General features: G+C 42.6%; 1 protein-coding gene across 2 annotated transcripts in view; it reads right to left on the bottom strand.

Moving 5' to 3' along the window:
- PSMD5 (proteasome 26S subunit, non-ATPase 5) overlaps positions 1-23,270 on the bottom strand; it is a 294,323-nt gene that overhangs the window by 193,948 nt on the left and 77,105 nt on the right. The window contains exons 2-4 of one of the 2 annotated variants that reach the window (XM_044057836.1): positions 16,226-16,370; positions 15,280-15,300; positions 4,568-4,681 (exon numbers count right to left, since the gene is read on the bottom strand). In XM_044057836.1, coding sequence (XP_043913771.1) covers positions 4,568-4,681; positions 15,280-15,300; positions 16,226-16,370 — 280 coding nt within the window. The remainder of the gene's footprint in view (positions 1-4,567; positions 4,682-15,279; positions 15,301-16,225; positions 16,371-23,270) is intronic. The other variant, XM_044057838.1, reaches the window with a different exon arrangement.

The raw sequence follows: 23,270 nt of genomic DNA, 5'->3' as shown, positions 1-23,270 counted from the left end.
CTGCTAGATGGTCTTAAGGCTAAACCCCATCACTAACTTACCTATATTTTTGCCTTCTACTCATTTATACATTTTATTCTTTGTCAGGGTAGTAGTGGAGAATGGATAATCATGGACTTTGTACTGAAAACTATAGCCAGATCATACCATTGAAGAGTATTTACCTGTAGTCTACAGGTACAAGCATAAGTTACGGTCTACTCCTGTACTTATCCAACTGATTCCAATAAATATTTAAGTACCAGTCCTAGAGGGCACGTAAAATGATTGTCAAAGAACCTATTACATTCTTCATCTATGATTTACTAAAAGGATGAATATTCTATGTGTGTATACTATATATATATTACACACAAACACACACACACTACATTACCCTTGTTGCACGAAATTAGGAAAACAAACTTGAAATAAGTTTCCTGTCCAGAAATGTACCCATAATAAAGTAAAAATGTATACATTTTTACTTTTTCAAAAGGTGTATTGTTACTGTTCATTAATGTAGTCTGTTACTGCTAAAACTATCCAAAATAGTCACCAAGCTAAACTCCAGAATCAGAACACAACAGTGAGGAAACAAACAGCTTTATTGGAAAATACATCGAGTGCTTTCTTCCCTCCAGTAACAAGGGACTTCTTCAGAACAAGTACAAAAACACAACCCAGCCTTGTATAATAAATCAATGACACCAACTGGTATAATAAATCAATTAGACTTAAAAAAACATACCATATTTAAAATATATATATTATAAATAAGACCCTATAACATGATTTCATATTAAATGGTGAGTGAATTAAAATCATAAATCACAAAAATTGCATATATAAAATGATATATATAAAACTATGACTGTATAGTATAATGTTAAAACCAAATGCTAACACCCGTAGGGCAATAACTTACCCCAAATTTTTTTTTTAACTTTAAGATGCTGGATATACTAATAGCTTAATTTATACCTGGGCACATTGTGGCATCAAGCCTCAACTGCCATCTTAACTCTCATACATCTAAATGTACGTCTAGACATCTACCTTATGGGTCTTTAATCAGGTGTTGAATCACAAAGAATCGGAATACATGGTTCCTGCATTCATTAACATGTCTAGCAAGTGCATTCGTATGCTTACCATGTCGAATATCTAATAAATGTTTGCTTATCCTATTCTTAAAAGACCTAGATGTTTTTCCTACATAAAAAATAGGACAATCAAGACACTTAGCCACATATACCACATTAGGGGTACTACAATTTAATGCCCATTAATCCTTAGTGTTTTCCCATTCAAGACAAACTTCTACCCTGTTTCCAAAATATAGGGACAAAACTTACATCGCCCACATTTATAATTACCCTTGCTTCTGTTTGTGCTATTCTCACTATTGTACTTGGACACTTCCATTATGTTCTTGAAGGACCTATCTTTTTTAAAAATAATTTTAGGTTTTCCCCCAACTTTTTGCCCCACATTAAAATCAAATGGTAGTATGTCCCAGTTGTTGAAAATAATGTCAACAATATTCTAGGCATCCTGGTTAAAAAATGTAATAAAACCTAAATTAATATTTTTCTCAATATTATGATTATTTTCATTGTTGGCATTGTTTCTGTACTTGTTCTGAAGAAGTCCCTTGTTACTGGAGGGAAGAAAGCACTTAACGTATTTTCCAATAAAGCTGTTTGTTTCTAGTTGTTCACTTCCTCACTGTTGTGTTCTGGTACTGTTAAAACTATGCAAGACAGTACTTTTCAATATAAACAGTGCCTAATTGTTTCAAATAACTAAAATCTTGTGCATTGCTTCAGTGTCTGTCATAAGTTGTAATGTACTTAGCCTACTGCCTGGCTAAAAAGGATTCAAGGATAATGTAACCAACAATAAGATACTACTTTCATACCTGTGCACATTTTATATACAAACATACGTGTGTGTGTGTGTGTGTGTGTGTGTGTGTGTGTGTGTGTGTGTGTGTGCACGTGCATATAATCTATGTAAATATGGGGTAGCACAGTAGAGAGGTGGGTAGCTTTGTCGACCCACAACTAAAGGTTCTCCGGTTTGATTCTCAGTTGGTGTGCCTACAATGAGGAGTCTGCATGTCCTCCTTGCCTCCTTGTGTTCTCATGGATTCCATGTATTCTGATTTCCTTCCACATTCCAAAGTCATGCAGAAGATGGACTCAACAGTCTAAACTGGCCATAGATGTGAGTGCACTTATGGAACACAGAACAACTGTGGCGGGGCTAGCTACTCGATTGTGTGAACACTGACTCTAGTTGATAGTTGCTGTTGACGTGGCACTCTAGCCCCAAGTGTAAAAATGGGAAAAGGGGCCACAACTCCTTTTCCCATTTATACATATACACACACACACACACACACACACACACACACACACACACACACGTGTGTCTATGTATATGTATATACGAGTGTGTGTGAATATATGTGTGCATATATAGGTTCATAGGTAGGTACTAGGCTATAAACCCAAGGGCCTACGTAAGCCTAGCTAACAAGGTTCCCTGACTTACGCCACCCTAGAAAGTTATTTTCCTGTGCCACTGTCGAGCAGACACACAAAAGTGATCCCCTGGGTGTTTTTCCTATTTCCCATCCACCCATCAAGATTTTTCTTGAAGAGTGCCAATGAAGAACTTTGCTTGACATAGATGGGTAGCCTGTTCCAGAGTATGGGAAGTCTCTGGGACAGCAATCTATCCCTCCAGCATGTCCTGTTTATTATGGTGACAAGGTTTAGGTCCCTAGAGCATGTAGCTCAGAGGGATTGTGATTTCTTTAGGTGTAGCATGTCCAACAGCTCTGGGTTTGACAGAGCTTTATATGTTAGGCAGAGATCACCTCGGAGTAGGCAATATGCTACGGAGTAAAGCTGGAGTTTTTTGAGGCAGTCAGTGTAGGGCATTTGTTTGTGGCCAGTAATCCTCTTTGTGAGGTACTTCTGTGGTCTTTCCAGCTTTATATGTTAGGCAGAGATCACCTCGGAGTAGGCAATATGCTACGGAGTAAAGCTGGAGTTTTTTGAGGCAGTCAGTGTAGGGCATTTGTTTGAGGCCAGTAATCCTCTTTGTGAGGTACTTCTGTGGTCTTTCCAGCTGCTGCAGATGTCTTGTGATGTACATTCGAAAAGGAGCGTTATACTCTATAATGGGTCTAATGAGTGTCCAGTAGAGGGGAACAATTACCTCTTTTTTCCTGGATGAGAACCCTTTTATGATGAGGTGTGCCACGTAGAGGGACTTCCTGACTACTGTGGTGATGTGACTATCAAAGAAGAGACTACTGTCCACCTGGGTCCCAAGGTCTCTTATCACACATTCAGTGTTAAGTAGATTGCTACCTATGTGGTAGTTCATGGGTACCGAGTTTTTACCAAAGGGGATGACACTGCACTTTTTGGCACTGAGCTTGAGGCCATGGCTCTGACACCAGGCATCTGTCTCAGCGAGGCCCTTCTGTAGGATGTCTAAATAATTTGGGGACTTGACTATGGCTCCTAGTTTGCAGTCATCTGTGAACTTCTTTAGCCAGAGGCCTTCTGTGTTAGCCTGTACTTCAGAGAAGTAGATACCAAACAGTGGAGGTCCCAGGATGGAACCCTGTGGTACTCCACTTGTCACTGCTTTGAGGTCAGATTTGGAGTCTGCAACTTTTACATCGTGGGTTCTGTCAGTGAGCCAGTTGGCAACCCATCTTGTGACGTAGGGATTAATACCAAGTTTAGTGAGTTTAGCTATAATTTCAGAATGGGGGATGGTGTTGAAAGCCTTGGCGAGGTCAAGATAGGCTGTGTGAACCACCTTAACCTCATCTACAGCTTTGGTGACTGCCTCAAAGGAGTCAATCAGATTCAGGAGGCATGATCTGCCTTTCACAAACCCAAACTGGGTGGAATCCAGAGTTTGGAGGTTACCAATGTCTTGTTTATGAGTTCCATGATGATACGTTTCATGGCCTTGCAGACCAGGCTCGTCAGGCTAATAGGTCGATAGTTCCCGGGATCATTGGTGGCTCCCCCTTTGTGGAGTGGGATAACTGTTTGTGTGTGCCATTCAGTGGGCACAAAGCCTGATGCGAGGCTATTATTGAACATGGTGCTTAAGTGGGGAGCCAGTTCGTTCTGAAGTTCGTGTAAAACGCAGCCTGGGATGTTGTCCGGTCTCATGGATGCTGTGTTTTTGGCTTTAGGGAGTGCAGCTTTTACCTGCATAGTTGTGATTACAGGGACTCTGTAAATATAAAGTTACTCTGTGTGTATCTACATAAGTGAATGTATGTGTACATGCATACTATACATCTAGGTTTTTATGAATGAGACCACGCACATTTATGTATATGCATGTATGCTCATATACACACACACATATATTACAACTGCATACATATTATGTATACATTTACATGTTATATGCAAATGTATGTACACAGACCATTATCAGCATAACTGCACACACATTTATATACTGTTGTATTAAAAGTTCTACTTAGAATCTACTTAAAAAAGTGTGCCTATTTATTTAATCTAACATTGAAACTTACCTGTTTGGCTACAGAAAGTTGCTCTCCACCAATACATTGAATAATAAGTCTTAGAAGCTCAGGACTGTTGAGAAAATCTGTAACAGCATCCGGGTTTTCAGCAGTTCTTGCAGCCTAAAGCAAAGCAGATGTGCATTTTTTATCACGTTTTGCAAGCCCTAATAAGTACAACATTACAATGAGCTCACATACTATAAACGTATGAATTATTTTCTGCAAATATTCTTCCATGAGAATAAAAGGGCAATATCCGCTAATTTCTAAACTGGATCTCTTTGGAAAACATGTACAAAGTAATATTTATTACTAATATGTATAAGTAGTGTGCCTGTTCCCTAAATCATTTCCTCATGTGATTGATGAGAAGCACAGCAGGCAGAGGACACACACTTTCCATTAAATGGTACTAGACACCTTTATCATGGCATTTGCTCTTAAAAGCATGAACACATGCAGAATATCAAGTAACTCTAGGTCAGTTTATCTGCTTTTCCTTTCTTGTATATGTTATGAAAAAAAACACTTATTTTCTATGCCCATTACAATTACAAGGATTTCCATGTGATGCATTCCTACATTCCTTTACTCTTTTGGGTAACAGGAAGTAAAATTCACGGGAGTCCATCAACTGTACAAAAGAGAGGAATTTGAGCTGTGTCGCTTCGTGTCCAGTTGTATGGCTTTATAATTCTACAGGAGATCCTCTATATTCTTCTTCTTCTTTCGGCTTTTCTTGGTTAGGGTTCACCAAAGCAGATCACCTGTCCGCTCATGACTGGCAGTGGAGGTTTACGGTGTTGAGTTGCCAGCCCAGCGCCCAACCTTCCACAGAAGGCTCACACATCTATGCTGATGCAATTTACCCAGGCTTATGAATGACAGCTTGTTAACAAACATTTTCATAATCCACGTCCTATGCCCAACCCCATGTAGATGACAATGTCTGCTTTCTTTATTTTGACTGTACCCTGCACCATAAAGAACATCTGACAAGCAACGTTAATTGACTGTCTTTGCTCTTTCTCAGAGGAGCAAGAAACTCTGCCCCCCCCCCCCAATAACTCATTAACATGCAAGTATATAGAATCTAACTCTACAATGAGGTTAAAAGGTAACGAGCAAATACCAACTTCAGCCATTATACTTAAGAATTGTGAATAAACTTCTGGTGATCCAAGCAGCTGATATAAACCTTCTACAGGATATAATTTTAAGCACTCATATACATTCTGCCAGTTTAGTGAAAGTATACAAGGTTTCAGAACAGGGATGCAGTTCAGCGTTGCTTTGCTAAAAGCCTAATACATTGGATACTTTGAATTTAAAATAAACAAGGACAGTGGAGGGGGGGCAAATCCCACCAAATACAAAAATAAACTAACAAACAGTTATGTTACCTAAAAAAACTGATACTGTATGGCACTCTTAATACTCAAAGAAGCAGACCTGCCAAACTGTCATTCAAACAGCCTGTCTGCAAACACAACCACTATATCCTTGCATCACAAGTAAGCCACTATTTTTTAAATAACATATAAAGTGCTTTAAAACTGGAAACATGGGTTAAGGTCATCTCAGACTCCAACGCTTGTGCTGTACTGTTCTGTTTTTGTAAAAATCTATTCCTAAGGGATTTTGATAATTGCCACATGGTACCCCGATGTTACTATCATCTTCTTCCCATCTTTTATAAACCTTAAGGACACACCTAGTCATCTTCTTTAGACTCCCATGATTTCACTTGCACAACAGAGCACAAATTGTTAATTCCTTCATTTTCTGATAACGTTCTTTATCCTACTCAGAGTTGTGGTGGATCCAATGTCTAAAATACATGGGCAGTTTACAGAACTGGCATGTCAGCAATCAGCGCAGGCTGAAAATGTTGAAGGAAACAAAAACCTGGTGAAAAAAACCTACAGAACACAAAGAGGACATGTGGACTATGTATAAAAGTTACCCTAGCAAGTTGTTTACTAATACACCACCACATGATCTGGCCTTGAATAATCTTGTCTGAAATCAACACATCAGTTATATTTTTTTTTACCAAAGCAACATAACTGAGCCTTTCCAAATCAGACACACATAAGCCCAGTTAACCACAGTTTAAATGTTACTTTTACCTCTGATGTTATAAAAGAAACTAAAGGTAGTATTTCCAAGAAACATATTCCTGTGTCTACCTTGCTCTGCCAGCTGCTCCTGAAGATGCAAATTACCTAGCTCAACAATTAATTTCTACCCAATCTTGCGGACCTGTGTTGTATAATAATCCTGCCTGTAATTAGCAGTCTACAGTAGATGTATATTTTGCAGAAAGTTACCCACTTTCTTGATAAAACCGATAACCCTCTTCATGACAGAAGATACTTTTTACTTTGTTATCTGTACTCTCTCTCCTTTGACTGGGAGAACTGTACCTTAAACAATAACTAGATGTTAAAGTTTATAAAATCTAGCAATTTCAGCAATCTCAAACAAATTCTGAAAACACCAAGAGGAAAAAAAAATCCTCTCATCCTGATAAACACTGCCACACCATTTTGTACTCTAACAATGCCATGACAACCTTCACATACATTAAAACAAACTTAATAATATAATATCATTTTTAAGGATTTCCCAAAAGGCATATATGGCGCCATGAACAGTCTTACATTAATCAATGAACGTTGCATCAGGTCCCTCTTACAACCTATTTGTAAACTGTTCATAGAACTCTGCAAAACTTCTCTACATTCACAAATACCCACTCTCAGCATAAATACTCTGGGAAATTCTGCAATAAACCTAAGTGCTGTTGTCATAAAATCAACAAATTATGAAAATGAAAAGAAAAGAATGTACAAGGCCTTTAAATGTTATCCACCCAATGTAAAATGATGAATGTCAATTCCATCTGAAAATAATTCACTAAAGCAGTCAAAAGTAAAACATTATTTAAGGTACAACTTGACACTGAAACAGCCACCAATATGGCCTTCTACAACCTCATGCGAAATATGAAGGGGAAGAAACAAGGTGATAGCATGGTAGAAAAAAACTAGTGTCACCATAAAGTCACTGATATAGCGGACACATCAGCACATAATTCTGAAGCAAATTTCAGACCACAAACAGAGAACCACATCCGCTCTTCCTCCCTGTGACATGATCCCAGCTGAAACTGCATCCAAAATTGCCACCTCAACCCTTAGATTAGAATCACAAGCTGCACAGGACTAAATAAAATAAGAATAATCCTAATCTGTGCAACAAAAAACAGTAGATTATATTAGCTTGTAAACATTCTTAACAGAGTATCAAAATACATGTTTCTGACATTCGGAATTAGGCTATTATGGTCTCACTTCCCAAGGGAGACATGAACACAGACAGATTAATTATAGACCTAGTCTCACATGCATATTTTACAAGACAATACAGAGAAAGGTCATGACATTTATTCACAAAAACATGGAAAACCCTCTCTGTAACATAACACTGTATGATTTCTCCAAAGATACATCTTGGTATGGTTAACCCCAATTTTTATTTATTTAACATTTGTTTACCAGGAAAGTCTGACTGGAACAGAGCCGATTTTCAGAAGAGACCCGGGGAAAAGTGCTCCAGATGCATGTCTTTGGAATGTCGAAGGAAAATGGAGCACATAGAAAAACCTATGCGAACACAGGGAGGACATGCAGACTCTGCACAGAAGGCAACCAAGCCGACAATCGAACCGGAGAACCTCTTGCTGTGAGTCGACAATGCTAACCACTGGCAGCACTGTGCTGCCCATGTTTTGGAGAGTATGACCATTATCGTCACAACCACCCTCCTGGATAAAGGTTTACTTGCCCAAGTAGCTTAGGTTGATCTGACAAAACCATTTAACAAGGTAAATGAAGCTGCAATAACCTGGATGCAAAACTTTTAGTTATGTACTTACCATAACTTCGGATGTATGGGATCCATCTCGCCTACATTCATAACTGATGGGTTCGGAGCCGATCAATCGGCTCCGACTCGGCCAACTAGTACACTAGAACGAAGTCTCTTATTGGCTGGGCTTCCCTCTATCCCAGGATGCACCACACCTGCTTCCCCAGATCTTGTTTGTTCGCTTTCATACTAACATGCAAACACAGAAAAATAGCAGTTATTCCAACCAACTAAAGTTCTTCAAGAGAAGATCTGCAAATGCACCTACATTTCCTCTAAATCCGAATGGAAGGGGGAAGGAGGGTGGGTCGTATGAATGTAGGCGAGATAGATCCCATACATCCGAAGTTATGGTAAGTACATAACTAAAAGATGTAATGGGATCCTATCTCGCCTACATTCATAACTGATGGGACAGCGTCCCTAGCACCTAAATCCCGGGTGGCTCATTGGAAAACACTCCTGAGAACTGTGGAACCAAAGGAAGCCCTGCCTCGAGAAACCACATCTAGTTTGTAATGAGAAATGAAAGTGTGCGGAGAAGACCAGGTAGCCGCAGCACAAATATCATCTATTGATAATTTGGAGTGAAAAGCTACAGAAGTAGCCATTGCCCTGGTAGAATGAGCCCTGACTGGAAAAGGAGGCTCTTTGTCAGCCTGAGAATAAATGAAGCAGATGCAATCTTTAATCCATTTGGCTATGGAGGTTTTAGCTACTGGTTGACCCAATCTGTTTATTGCAAAGGACACAAACAGTTGATTTGATTTCCGCGTCTGAGCAGTTCTGTTCAAATAAAAATGCAGTTGTCTATGGACATCCAACTGGTGAAGGATATATTCTGCGTTATTGGAGAATTCGGGAAAAAATACAGGGAGCTCTAGAGACTGTTGAATGCAGAAAGAAGAAGCTACCTTTGGTAAAAAAGAGGGATTTAATTTAAGGGACACTCTATGTTTGTGAAAAATCAAATAAGGAGGATTAGAACAAAGAGCCTGAAGCTCTGAAACCCGCCTGGCCGAAGTTATGGCCACTAAAAAGGCGGTTTTCCAAGACAGGAATTTCAAATCGCAGGTAGCTGCCGGTTCAAAGGGGCGGGCAGTTAAGGCAGCCAGGACCAAATTTAGGTCCCAAGGGGGGACAGGATGAGATATTGGGGGCCTAAGGAGCCACGCTCCTTTAAGGAAAGACTTGCAAAGTTTGTTTGCCATTAATGAAGGTTCAAAAGAAACATGAAAATTAGAGATGGCCGCTAGCTGAACCTTAATCGTGGAAACTGAGGAGCCCAACTGAAAAAGAGAGGCCAGGAAATTCAAGACCTCCGATACTGGGGCGGTAAGAGGGTCTATACCTCGTTGCTGTGCCCAAAGGGCAAACCTTTTCCATTTGCTGGAATACAGTTTGACAGTGGAAGGTTTGTGAGAAGAAGACAATATGTGGATAACCTCCGGAGAGGGAACTGTCCCTGACTAAGGATGGAAGTGGAGTAACCACGCCGCCAACCTCAAGGACCTGAGAGATGGGTGAGACTGTCCTGACTGATGAGTCAACAGGTCTGGCACCGGGTCCAGAAACCATGGACCTTCTACCGCATACCTCCGAAGGAAGGGGAACCAAACCTGACGAGGCCAGTGCGGGGCAATCAAAATCATGTCGCTCTCCAGGTAAATTGCCTTCTGTATCACCCTCGGCAGGAGGGGAACCGGAGGAAAGGCATAAAGGAGACCGGGGGGCCAAATGTGGGTTAGAGCATCCCTGGGAATCTGTCCCTGAGAGGGAGTCAGAGTGAAGAACTCTCTGCACTTCGCATTGTGGGGGCTGGCAAACAAGTCGCAGCAAAGGAGACCCCAGTTGGCGAAGATTTTCGCAGCCACTCTTTGGTTGAGGGACCACTCGTGGGGTAACAGGATAGTCCTGCTTAGTCTGTCCGCAATCACATTGGATTTCCCCGGTATGTGCGTTGCTATTAGGAAGCGGTTGGTAGCTACCGCCCAGTGCCAAAGTCTCATGGCTTCTCTTCACAGTGGATACGACCTGGTCCCACCTTGCTTGTTTATATACCAAACTACCGACATGTTGTCGGATAGGATAGCAATCAGACCTCGCGGGAGAGCGTGATGGAGAGCTTGTAGCACCAGTAGTACTGCTCTCATTTCCAGGATATTGATGTGCAAATGCGCTTCCTGGGGTTGCCATGTGCCTTGGACAGACCTGTCCAGGTAATGACCCCCCCCACCCTACCTGAGAGGCGTCCGTGGTCACAGTGGCAACGGGGGACTGAAGAATAAAAGGTCGCCCCTGGTCGAGATTGGATCGGAGGAGCCACCAACGCAGATCTCGACGACAACTTTCCGTAATCATAACCAAGTGGTTCAAGGGGAGTTCCTGATAGGACCATTGAACCAACAGTAGCCATTGCAGCACCCGCATGTGCAGTCTGGCTAAGGGGACTAGGAGAATAGTTGATGCCATCGAGCCTAATACCTGTAGAATCAGATGGGCCGGAGCTCTTGATAGAGGGAGGCAGGATCGAACTTGGTTCTGCAAAACTTGAATCCTTGCTGCCGGTAAGAAGACGCGCATCCTTTTTGTGTCTAACTCTGCGCCTATAAAGGTAATATGCTGAGATGGATGTAGTACAGATTTTTGCCAGTTGAAAGTAATTCCTAGGAAACGGCCCAAGGTGACTGTGGCCGTGAGCGCCTGAATTAGTAGATGCTTGGAGGTGGCAGTAAGGAGCCAGTCGTCTAGGTATGGAAACACTTGGAATCCTAGACTTCTCAGGTGAGCAGTTACCACTGCCAGACACTTGGTGAACACCCTGGGGGCTGTGTTGAGACCAAAGGGCAGTGCTCGAAACTGGAAATGACTGTCTCCCAGGCGGAAGCGTAAATGACTCCTGGACTCTTGACTTATCAGAATGTGATAGTAAGCGTCCTTGAGATCTATGGAGCACATCCAGACATCCTTCTCCAATAGTGGGAGAATGGACTGAAGAGTGATCATTCGGAATTTGGACTTTTTCACAAAGCGATTCAATGAACTGAGGTCCAAAATGGGCCTGAAGTCCCCTGTCTTTTTTGGCACCAAAAATAGTCTTGAGTAAGTTCCTGATCCGATCTGATCGGCGGGGACAGGCTGGATGACTCCTTTTTCTAGCAGCTTTGAAATCTCTATTGCTGCTTGATCCCGCTGACTGGGTGGCACGTCCGGGATTTCCCTGAAGGGAAGGGGGGGCTTGATGAAGGGAATGAAATAGCCTCCAGTAATAATCCGGAGCACCCACTGGTCGCTGGTAATAGCTTCCCAAGCTTGTGGGTGTTCCGCAAAACGACCCCCGACTGGCTCCGGAGCTGCACAGTCGGGCACCAACTCAGGGACGTTGAGCGTAGGAGGAACCACGAAAGGAATCGCGGTCTCCAGAGTTACGGGGGCCTCTGCCACCTCTGGGGCGACGTCTTCCTGAATTCCCCCCCCGCCTCTAGAGGGGGGAATCACTGGGTGGAGTAGGGAAAGACCTCTGAGTTTTCCTGAACCACATTTTCCCTCCTCTCTGGGCCTTGGGGTAAGGCCTAGAGGGAGCGGAAAAACGGGCCCCAACGGCAGTCAAGGTCTTGCCCTCCTGCTCGCACCGAGTCAGTGTGTCCTTCACCTTGGGTCCAAACAAAGAGAACCCATCAAAGGGCCGTCGCGAAGGAAGACTTGATGGCCTCTGCTAAGGTACACAAGCCTAACCAGGCGTGACTCCTGAGGGCCACGCCTGTTCCTGCTGCTCTACTCGCCTCGGCATCTGAGATGAGCCTCATGGACGAGTTCACAATGGAAGATAAGGTAGTCATCTGGGCCAACAGTGTGGGCTAACGCCTCAGGTAGATTACCTGTGAGGGACTCACTTAGCTCTTTAAGGAGGTCCCTTTGGAGCCTAGTAAAATGACATAAGTAATTCAGCAACCGTAAGGTAAAGGCCGCTGAAGAAAGGGTACGCTTCCCGTACCTATCCATGCTCCTGGAATCCTTATTAGGAGTGTGGATAGACGTTGAAGCCTCTGCCACATCCTGCTGTGTGGCAGATGCCACCACCATTGCATCTACAGGAACTCCTTTTGTTAAAAATTCCTTTTGAGGGGGAGCTGAAAGAAATTTGTTGAGTCTTGCAGGCACCGGTCCCACATAATCAGGGTGTTCCCAAGCCGTTCGAGAAACCAAATCAAGTAATTCATCGAAGGGCGGAGACACCCAGGAGGCGGAAGGTTGGGCCCCGAAGGTCTTGAGGAAGACTGACTCCTCAGCGGAAGGGGTTTTGGCCTGCCAATCTCCTCTCTGTCTCAGAATCTCAAGGATATCCGAGAAAGAGACATCATCCGAAGATGATTTTGGGGACCCCTCCGCATTATCAAGGTCAGTGTCAGATGTGACAGACTCATCTTGGGAGTCTACGTGCTTCCTCTTGCACAATTTCTTCCGTGGAGGCTCATCCGAAGCGGTTTCGGACGGACCCCCCGGAAGAAGGGAACTCCCTACGGGGGTATTCTCAGGCCCTGGGGCCCCACTGTCATGGGACTGCAGTACGCCAGAAGCACCAGTCTCCAGGTCTAGGGACGGTGAGATGGAAGCCTGCTGAGCGGGCAAGGACATGGCCAGCGCGCTCCTCATGGCCTCAAAGGCAGGACCTCCAGACTCCATGGAGGTCACTGGCCGAGAGACCATGACGGCACTAGGAATCCCCGCCGCCGATGCTCCGAGGGGAAGACTAGGCACAGAGGCACCTAGTTCCAAGATGTTCCCCTCGGCCCCGGCTGAGGAAGTCCCAGTACCGAACCCCGAACCCGAGGACAGGGTAGGAACAATGGTCGGAACCGATAAACCTCGAAGGGGTCTCGGTTCCGACTGTACGGCTCCGCCTTGCACCACCATCACCGACTCCAACGGCTCCGAGGAGGTTGGAGGAGGAATCGAAAGTTTCGAGGGGGGGATTGGCTCCGGGGCCGAATGGGCTGGAGCCGAGACCATTTTTGCAAAAACTGGAGACTGGAAAAGCCTCTGAATAACCCTATCCAAATCCGAATCTGACAATTTGGAGGATTTAGAGGAAGTAGAAAGGGGTCGAGATGACTTCCCTCTCGGCTCAGACAATGTAGGGGACCGGCTCCGAAAGGGCTCCAACACTATCGGCGCCGGGTCCGGCACAGTACGAATAAGGATCGGCGCCGAAGGAGCTTTCGGAGCCGAGGGGGAAGAGTCTGAGCTGCACACCTCCACCGGCTCCGAGACCAATGGAACCGAGGGAGGTGATTCGCCTCTCGATGCTCCAACCTGCGGCTCCGAAACTAATGGAGCCGAGGAAAGAGGCATCAAGGCAGACCCTTCAACCCTCAGCTCCGAAGTCAGTGGAGCCGAGGAAGAAGAGGTCGACTTATGCTTCTTAGTAGTCGGCTCCGACGGACTGGTCGGAGCAGACGACCTTTTCTTTTTAGAAGCAGTAGGAGGAGATGAAGCCAAAGCTTCCTCAAAAGAGGGCTTAATAAGACCCTTCAGGATCAATTTATTTTTTCATTCTTGAAGAACCCTAGCAGAAAAAGCATGACACACACTACATGTCTCTTGCAAATGCTTTGGCCCTAAACAATACACGCAAATAGCATGACTGTCTGTAATAGACATTTTATAATTGCACCTAGTGCACTTTTTGAACCCAGATTTTTGTTCTTTAGACATTTTAATGTGAAAAACACTATGCAATACTCAAATTACACGCAAGGAACAGAAGTGACCAAAAAAATAACTGTTCGAGCGCGAGAAAAAAAGGGTGCGCGAGCCCTCTAGAGACAAGGTTTACCTCACAAGGGAGACAACAACCACAAGGGAACACAACCGGGCAAACCCTCTAACTTAAACGGGCTTTGCCCGGAGAGGAAAAGGGAGCAAAATAAACAATTCACTCACTCCACTAAGAAGGGCAAAGGCCCTCTAACTTAAACGGGCCTTGCCCAACCAACCGATATATAAAGACCGACCAATAACACTCACACCAATAACACACAACAAATGCACAGAATAGCTGTTAAAACAGCTGTTGATTTAATTTATGAAGAAAACCCAAGGTCAAAGACCAGAAAAGTAATAAAAGTACACTTAGCTCCAGCCAAGTCGAGACCACGTCTAGCTTGTAAAGCGGCAAACGAGATCTGGGGAAGCAGGTGTGGTGCATCCTGGGATAGAGGGTAGCCCAGCCAATAAGAGACTTCGTTCTAGTGTACTAGTTGGCCGAGTCGGAGCCGATGGATCGGCTCCGAACCCATCAGTTATGAATGTAGGCGAGATAGGATCCCATTACATCTAGTTACATGGTCTGATACAACAGGAAACAAGAGGACTTGTCATCACCCCACGTCACTAGTGGGATCCCTCAAAGCTCTGTATTGGTGCCCCTCTTTAAAGGCATCTTTATCTCAAATGTTAAAGATGACTACAGTGTCTGGCTCACCAATAATGTATATGACTGCACACCTGGCAGCACTGTCCTTAACCCTGTTTACAACAACTTCCTTCAAACAGCACTTAACATTACATACACATGGTGATGTAGAAATTACTTTGCCTTCACTATCAAAAGTAAATAAAACAGTAAAATTTCATGGAATATTTTTAGATTATGTTCTTTTCTCATATCAGTACAGTCACCACCTTGCATCCCTGATCCTCAGTAGAGTTCAGAGCAGTACCAGACAGGTAACTGCCCCTCTTTACAAAGGTATTATCAGAACAATTATAGAATGCCATACCTTCTGCAGCGACTCACACATCTGGTGCAAGTGGAGAAAGAACAAAAATTCATTATGAAGAAAACAGTTTCAAAGCTCATCTTACAGCCAAAGAGTACAGCAACACTTCTTCTCTTTATCTTATGGCCTTCTTAAAGGCCTAAAACTGACATACAAAGTATTAAAGTACCCTTCCCTATTTGAAACCCTTTGCTTTAGAATACTCCCATCTTGACCTGAACAGAAGAGGGCAAGGTCTCAACAACAAATATCAACTGTATTGTAAAATATGACAACTTCAGATCTCAAAGACACCCACACCTATGGGATAAACTTCCCCACTCAGTTATACTTAGTCCATCAATTCAAGGCTGCAAGAAGGAATTGTTCCACTATATGGGACCCAGGAGTTCCAATATGTGACCCAAGACATCAAGCTCCTCAATGGTCAACTGGCCTTGAGCTTATTCACCACATCTATGCACCTGATTTTCTCTATAAAGGAACAAAGTATTTCTACAGTACTTAATTCTCAAATACTCAAGTAAATATAATGAATACTAAGCATGCACTTATAAATAAAAAGTACTGAACTATACAACTAAAGTGTTTTATGTATTTCTGTATGTATACATATACTGTTTTCTAAAGAAATCAGTAGTGGGTTGCTTCTGAAAATGAGGCATGACTTAACAGAATACACAGTCAACAGCATTCGAAACAATTTTAATCATGTAACTGGAACATCACACTTTTTGTATACTTTAGATGACATCTAACCATGTTTCCATGAGTATATGGTATCCCTAACATTCTCTCACTTTACAAAATTCATACTTATGTGCAATGTTTCAACACTGACATATATACTTATATGCAGATTATAACAAGATTGACAATACATAAATTACATTTATGTTCACATTATACAGAGAGCTGTAATGTTACGATGCAGATATCCTCTTACCTGTGACAATGCTAAAATCTTAACTGAATCATCAGGATGAAGTAGACCTCTCTGAAGTTCTTCTCTGAAGTTTTGGGCTATGTAAACTGGTTCTAGAGCTTGTAATATGCGGTCCAGAATAGAAACGCACAAGTTAATCTGTTCCCTGGTACAAAACAAAGTGCATATCAAACACTACAGTAAAAGATTAACCAGGTTACAGCTGCAGTTACACACATACAAATACATAAACTTAACTAGATAATGCACAATCAAACAGCCAGTAGAGAGGTGTGAGCAAGGTACAAAAAAAAAAAAAAAAAAAAAACATGAAGTGGACAGGTTTAAAAAAATTGCAGACGTTGAAATCTCTGTATTTAGCCACTGTATTTAGGATGAACCTGTAAGTGTGTTTTTCATTTCATACAAGTTCAAAGGAAGTAATATATACCTTCGTCCCATTATTTGAATAAATACGGAAAAACTGTCAAAAACCACATCATAGAGCCTTGCATAATAACATTTGTTATTAGAAGCCAATTTTGTAACATTTGGCTAATGCCTGCAATCTCCTTCCTCTTCCAGTTAAAAGCCAAAGCAGCCAACTCATCCCACTCGTCCATGCTATTTCTCAGGGCAATCAGAGTATTCCAGCAAAGCTATTAATAAAAAGGCTTTCAGCACTTTCAGTTGCTCTGATTGCAACAAACAAAAACAAAATGAAATATATACAAATAATTAATAAAACATTCATTATAACAAACATTTTATGACAAAACATCCATGCACATGTGCTAACCAAACCCTACATCACTTTACTTTCTTAAAAAAAAACTTTCCCTTACAATACGCCTATTCAGACAAAACAAGTTTAAAGTTAGTTTTTTTTGTTTTGTTTTGTTTTTTGGTGGCTTTGTGAGATTTGGGGATTTTTTGTCAAGGAAAGGAAGCTTTGGTATTTTCTCCATACACACACATGCACATATACCATATATTTATGTAAATGTATATGTATATAAATAAGACATGAGGAATGTGCGTATTACACTACAAGTGTTACTGCATACCCAGTTGTGAGACACAAATTGGATGGGAGGGCCTTGCAATCCCTGGGCATCCAGTAATAGAGCAGTGCACATCTTTTTTTGTCTTGCAGCACTTTTTTAATGAGTATGTACAATACTTACATACTTTACACTGCATTTTAATGTAAAATGGTTTTCCTGTCCATGCTTACCGATTGCTGTGCAGGGTTATAACTTTATCTGTAGAATTTCGAAATTAATGATTTTGGGGTAGTCATTCTAGAGACCCTTTTGCAATATTTTTGTGCACCACTACATAAATCTATCTGTAAATGTAGCTGCACATTCACTTTTACAATAATCATTTTGCATATGCATTGCACAGTATGGCGTGGTGGTGATCCATAAATGGGATGTTAGAACTAAGTTCAAAATATTACTTTTGGTAGATTTTAGGTATAAAAAAAAACTTTCATACTTTATCAACTTCTATTTTATGTAACTGCTATGAAGGATTATAACTGGAATATTGGTATGCCATTCATGGTAGGCATTTCAGAGGAACTTTCGGTAAAATGTTGTGTGCAGCTGTGCAATTCTATTTGTAAATGTCATATCACAGTCATTTTCAGAAATCAAGACTTGGTACTACACTGTTAAAATTTACTGTCACGGTTCAAGTCGTAGTGGTGGTCTACAGATGGAATGCTGAAAATGTAAGCTCAACATTTTATGTTTCGGCAGGATCTTGACTGATTTATGGGCTTGCACTGAAAGTAACATAAAACTTATCCCTTTCATGTGAATTAGCTTCCATTTAACTGTTTTGCATGGTTGCAACAGTATCTATATAAAATGTTGGTAAAAAATTAACACTGTGGTCATTTTAGGTTTCCTGCTATCAAACTGACAAGTGCTAAATTTGTAACAACCTCACAGTTGTTTTTATAAACTGCATTTTGTACCATTTTGTATGCCAGCTACACAACTTCAGTATCACACAGACAATTCAGGTAGTGGTGGTCCACAGATGCTGTGTTGAAAAAATGAACTCACAGTGTTAAATTTGGAAGATTTATAGACATTTATTTAAAATAATATTTAAAGAGAGATTTACTTTTCAGTGGAACTCATACTTAGGCTTTCCATGATAATATTTTATTTATCAACTCTTTACTCCCATTTTTCAAGTTATTTTCTACCTTTTTTTAATATGTGGGCGCTGACTGCGGAGTCATTTTCCTTTGCTGGCAAAAGAAGTGAGACAACAAATGGCTGGTAGTGCGGATTTGAAAGCTGTGATGCAGAAGGGATATGACACTGAATGAGATGTCTCCTTGGCCTGCACTACTCTCCTCACATGAGAGGAATGTATCTGATGCAGACATCAACTAGCAATTTGACTTGTCATTGTTCCTTACCAATTATTATATGAGTATATATATGCATATGTATGTGCATGTGTACGTAATTATATATAAATATATAGATATATTTATACACATGCACACACTTTTTTCTATATACGGGTGCATATATATATATATATATATATATATATATATATATATATATATATATATATATATATATATACACATACATACATAAATGCAAATGTATACATACACGTGTATTTATGTACAAAAGCATTAACTTGGTCACTGACAATGTACTGCTTTCCATTAAGATGCATCTGCCTACTCTTATCTCCCTTAGAGCTAGGTTGCTTGTGGACAATATCAAGCATACTGAGGTTCACCATGGAGAATAAGAAGTTATGTACTCACCATAACGTTCCATGTGAGTTGTTCATCTCGCCTTAATTCTTTACTGATGGGTTCGGAGCCGATGCATCGGCTCCGGTACAGCCATATGCAAAGCTTGAGGTCTTCCAGTAGCTCGAGTCCAAGCCCCTATCCCATGATGCACTGTGAATTACCTCAGATCTTGTTTGCTGCGTGTTCTATAACCATATGAAAGAGCTATCCTCCTATGGAGGGGAAGAAGAATTGAGCAACCAGGATGAGACCTAACTCTAGGTCAACTATCAGCCAGGAGGGGAAAGGAGGGAGGGACGTAAGAATGAAGGCGAGATGAACAAGTCACGTAGAATGCTATGTTGAGAACATAACTTCTTAATGTGAAGTTGTTCAATCTCGCCGTTCACTCTTTACTGATGGATAGCGTCCCTAGCACCATCAATCTTGGCTGGCTCACGGGATACATTCTTCAGAATCGTAGACCCAAAGGAAGCCCTTTCCCTGGAGGCCTTATCAACTTTGTAATGAGTGATAAAGGTATGAGGTTTAGACCAAGTGGCTGCTGCACAAATGTTATCAAGGGGCAGTTTGGCTTGGAACGCAGAAGATGTAGAAACAGCTCTGGTTGAGTGAGCTTTAATCTTGTGTTGTAAAGGCATATTAGCAGCTGAATAGACAAAGGTGATACAATCAGATAACCATTTAGAAAGAGTTGTTTTAGCCGGTGGTCTACCTTTTCTGGCTTCAAAGAATGAAACAAAGAGCTGGTCTGATTTCCCGATATCGTTTGTTCTATCCAAATAAAATCTGAGCTGTCTGTGAACATCAAGTTTCTGCAGCATATACTCCAATTTATTGGAATGATTAGGGAAGAAAACTGGTAACTAAGTGACTTGGTTGATATTAGATTCTGAACAAACTTTGGGCAAAAAAGAGGGGTTTGTCCTAAGAGATACTCTATCAGCATGAAAAATCAAATAAGGAGGGCTGGCAGATAAAGCTTGAAGTTCTGACACTCTGCGGGCAGAAGTAATAGCAACCAGAAAAATGGTTTTCCATGACAAATATTTGAGATCACAAGATGATGCTGGTTCAAACGGGGGGAGGATTACACGAGACAGCACAAAATTTATATTCCAAGGAGACTAGGGAGTTTTCACTGGAGGTCTCATATGAAATGTTCCTTTGAGAAAGGCCTTGGATAACTTGTGGGACATTATATTTAGCCCTTCAATTCAGAGGTGAAAGTTAGATATAGCAGCCAACTGAACCCGAACTGTTGCGGCTAACAATCCTTTATTAAAAATCATAGTCAAGAATTCTAGTATGGATGTCAAGGGGGCTTGGTAAGGGATCAATGTTCTGCTTAGAGGCCCATAAGGAAAATCTCTTCCACTTACTAAGATATAATTTTCTAGTGGACGGCTTATGAGAAGACAAAAGGATCTGTTTTGTCTCACTGGAAAAGTTATGAAGCCTGGATATGAGGGGAACTGGAGTAGCCAAGCTGTCAGCTTCAGTGACTGCAAAGAAGGATGGAGGTCCCCCGACGGATGTGTCAGAAGGTCCGGAACTGGGTCTGGAGTCCAGGGATCCTGCAAAAGATGATGATGAAGGAATGGGAACCAAATTTGCCGAGGCCAATGAGGGGTTATAAGAATGATGGTCCTTCCCAGGGATTTTGCTTTCTTTAGAAGTCTTGGTATCAATGGGATGGGTGGAAATGCTTAGAGGAGACCCGGGGGGCCAATCGTGTACAACTGCATCTCTCGGGGCTTCTCCCGGAGGAAGAATCAGGGCAAAGTAGCTTCCGCATTTCGTGTTGATGCGGCTGGCAAAAAGGTTGCAGCAAGGCTGGTCCAATTTGCAGAAAATCCTGTCTGCAATCTCTTTCTTGAGTGACCACTCGTGCAGCAACAAGACTGCCCTGCTCAGTTTGTCTGCTATCATGTTGGATCTCCCCAGGATGTGCGTTGCCAACAGAAAGTGCTGGGAGGAAACAGCCCACTGCCAAACTCTGAGTGCTTCTCGGCAAAGGGGGTAAGACTTGGTTCCCCCCTGCGTGTTAAAGTACCAGACTACTGACGTATTGTCTGTCTGAATTGCAATCGTTCCTAGGGGAAGACGCCAAAAGCACTGATCTCATCTCTAGAACATTGATGTGCAAATGTGACTATTGCTCCTTCCATGTACCTTGGGCAGTCTTTCCCTGAAAATACCCCCCCCCACCCTATCAGGGAAGCATCCGTGGTCACAGTGGCTACTGGAGGGGGTAGTACAAAGGGGCATCCTATGGATACGTTAAGAGACGTCAACCACCACTGGAGATCTTTCTTGCAAGAGCTCGTAATTAAAATCGTATGATCCATTGGAATTTCCTGATAAGCCACTGAGCGAACAACAGCCATTGAAGAATCCGCATATGCATCCTTGCTAATGGTATGGCCAGGATCGCTGCAGCCATCAAACCCAATACTTTTAGAACTTCTGAAGCTGGTGCTCTGTCTTTCGATACCAATGTGCTGACATGCTGACGGAGAAGAAAGACTCTCGATTCGTAGTCTTAGAGTGGTGGTTGAAGTGTCTTACTCTGCCCGGATAAAAACGATATGCTGCGATGGCGACAAGGCAGACTTTTCTGAGTTGACTGAAATGCCCAAGTGATTGCAGAGTGTCAGAGTATATTCCCTTGCCTGAATCAGTTGATGCCTAGAGGTGGCGGTAAGGAGCCAATCATCTAGGTACGGAAACACCTGGAATCCTAGACGCCTCAGGTGAGCCGTGACCACTGCCATGCATTTGGTGAACACTCTGGAGGCTGTAGTGAGACCAAAGGGCAGGGCTCGAAATTGATAATGATTGGCTCCCAGCCGGAAACGCAGGTGATCTCTGGATGACCTGGCCATTTATATGTAGTAGTGCGCATCCTTGAGATCTATCGAGCACATCCAAATGTCTTTCCCTAAAAAGGGAAGTATAGACTGTAGCGTGACCATCCGGAACTTCTCTTTTTTCACAAATTGGTTGAGCCTGCTGAGGTCAAAAATGGGTCTCCAGTCCCCTGTTTCCTTTGGAACCAAAAAGAACCTTGAGTAAGTTCAGAATCCTGTTTGGTCTGCAGGGACTGGCTGGATGACTCTTTTTTTCTAGCAACTTGTGGGCCTCTATAGTTGCTTGTTCCCTGTAACTGGGTGGAACATCCGGGGTTCTCCTTGTGGATTGGGGGGGGGTGGCGAAAGGTATGAAGTACGCTCTGGAAATGATACTTTGTACCCAGCTGTCTTTTATGTCTTGCCAGGTGTCCGGATACAAAGATAAGCGACCCCTGACTGCCTCCAGAGCAGGACAGTCAGGCCTCCTTTCAGGAGTGCTGGTAGGATTGACCAGAGCAGTGTTCTCTGTCACCCTTATGTTGCGGACCCCCTCTGCCACAAGAGCGGCATCTTCCACTATTACCCCCTCCTCTGCCCCTAGAGGGGGGTTCACCAAATGTGTCCTGAAAGGCTCCTTGGACTTTCCCGAACCACATTTTTCCTCCCCTTTGGCCTTTGGGGTAAGGCCGAGTAGGAGTGGAAAAACAGACACCGACAGCAGACAGAGTCTTTCCCTCCTGTTCACACCTGGTCAAAGTTTCCTTCACTTTTGGCCCAAAAAGGGATGAGCCATCAAAAGGGATGTTTACGAATGAAGACTTAAAGGGCTCTGCAAAGGAACACAAGCACATCCAGGAATGTCTTCTGAGAGCAATTCCTGTACCCACTGCTCTACTTGTTCCATCAGCTGCATATGATATGAGACGCATGGATGAGTTGACGATAGAATTTAGGGTAGCAAGCTGGGCAGCAACTTTGTTACAGGCCCCTGCAGCTACAGTACCCTGAAGAGTATCTCCCAACTCCTTAAGGAGATCTCTTTGCAACCTAGTGAAATGGGTCAAATAGTTCAGTGAACGGAGAGTAAAAGTCACTGAACTAAACATGCTTTTCCCATATCTATCCATGATCCTAGACTCTCTATTAGGAGGATGAATAGACAAGGAAGTCTCAGATATTTCCTTTTTGGTGGCCACTGCTGCCACCACCATGGCATCAACAGGGACTCCTTTGGACAAGAAAGTTTTATCTGTTGGAGTGGATATAAACTTATCAGGCCTCCTAGGAACAGGCTCCATGGACTTCGGTGACTCCCATGCCCTCCGAGAGACCAACTGCATGAGCTCATTGAAGGGTGGAGACACCCAAGAGGTGGAGGGTTGAGACCCGAAAGCCTTCAGGAGAA

Source organism: Protopterus annectens, chromosome 16.part0 (genome assembly GCF_019279795.1).
Source record: "Protopterus annectens isolate FY-2018-M chromosome 16.part0, PAN1.0, whole genome shotgun sequence".
Taxonomy (NCBI): Eukaryota; Metazoa; Chordata; order Ceratodontiformes; family Protopteridae; genus Protopterus; species Protopterus annectens.
This window is presented reverse-complemented; position numbering and strand designations above follow the sequence as displayed.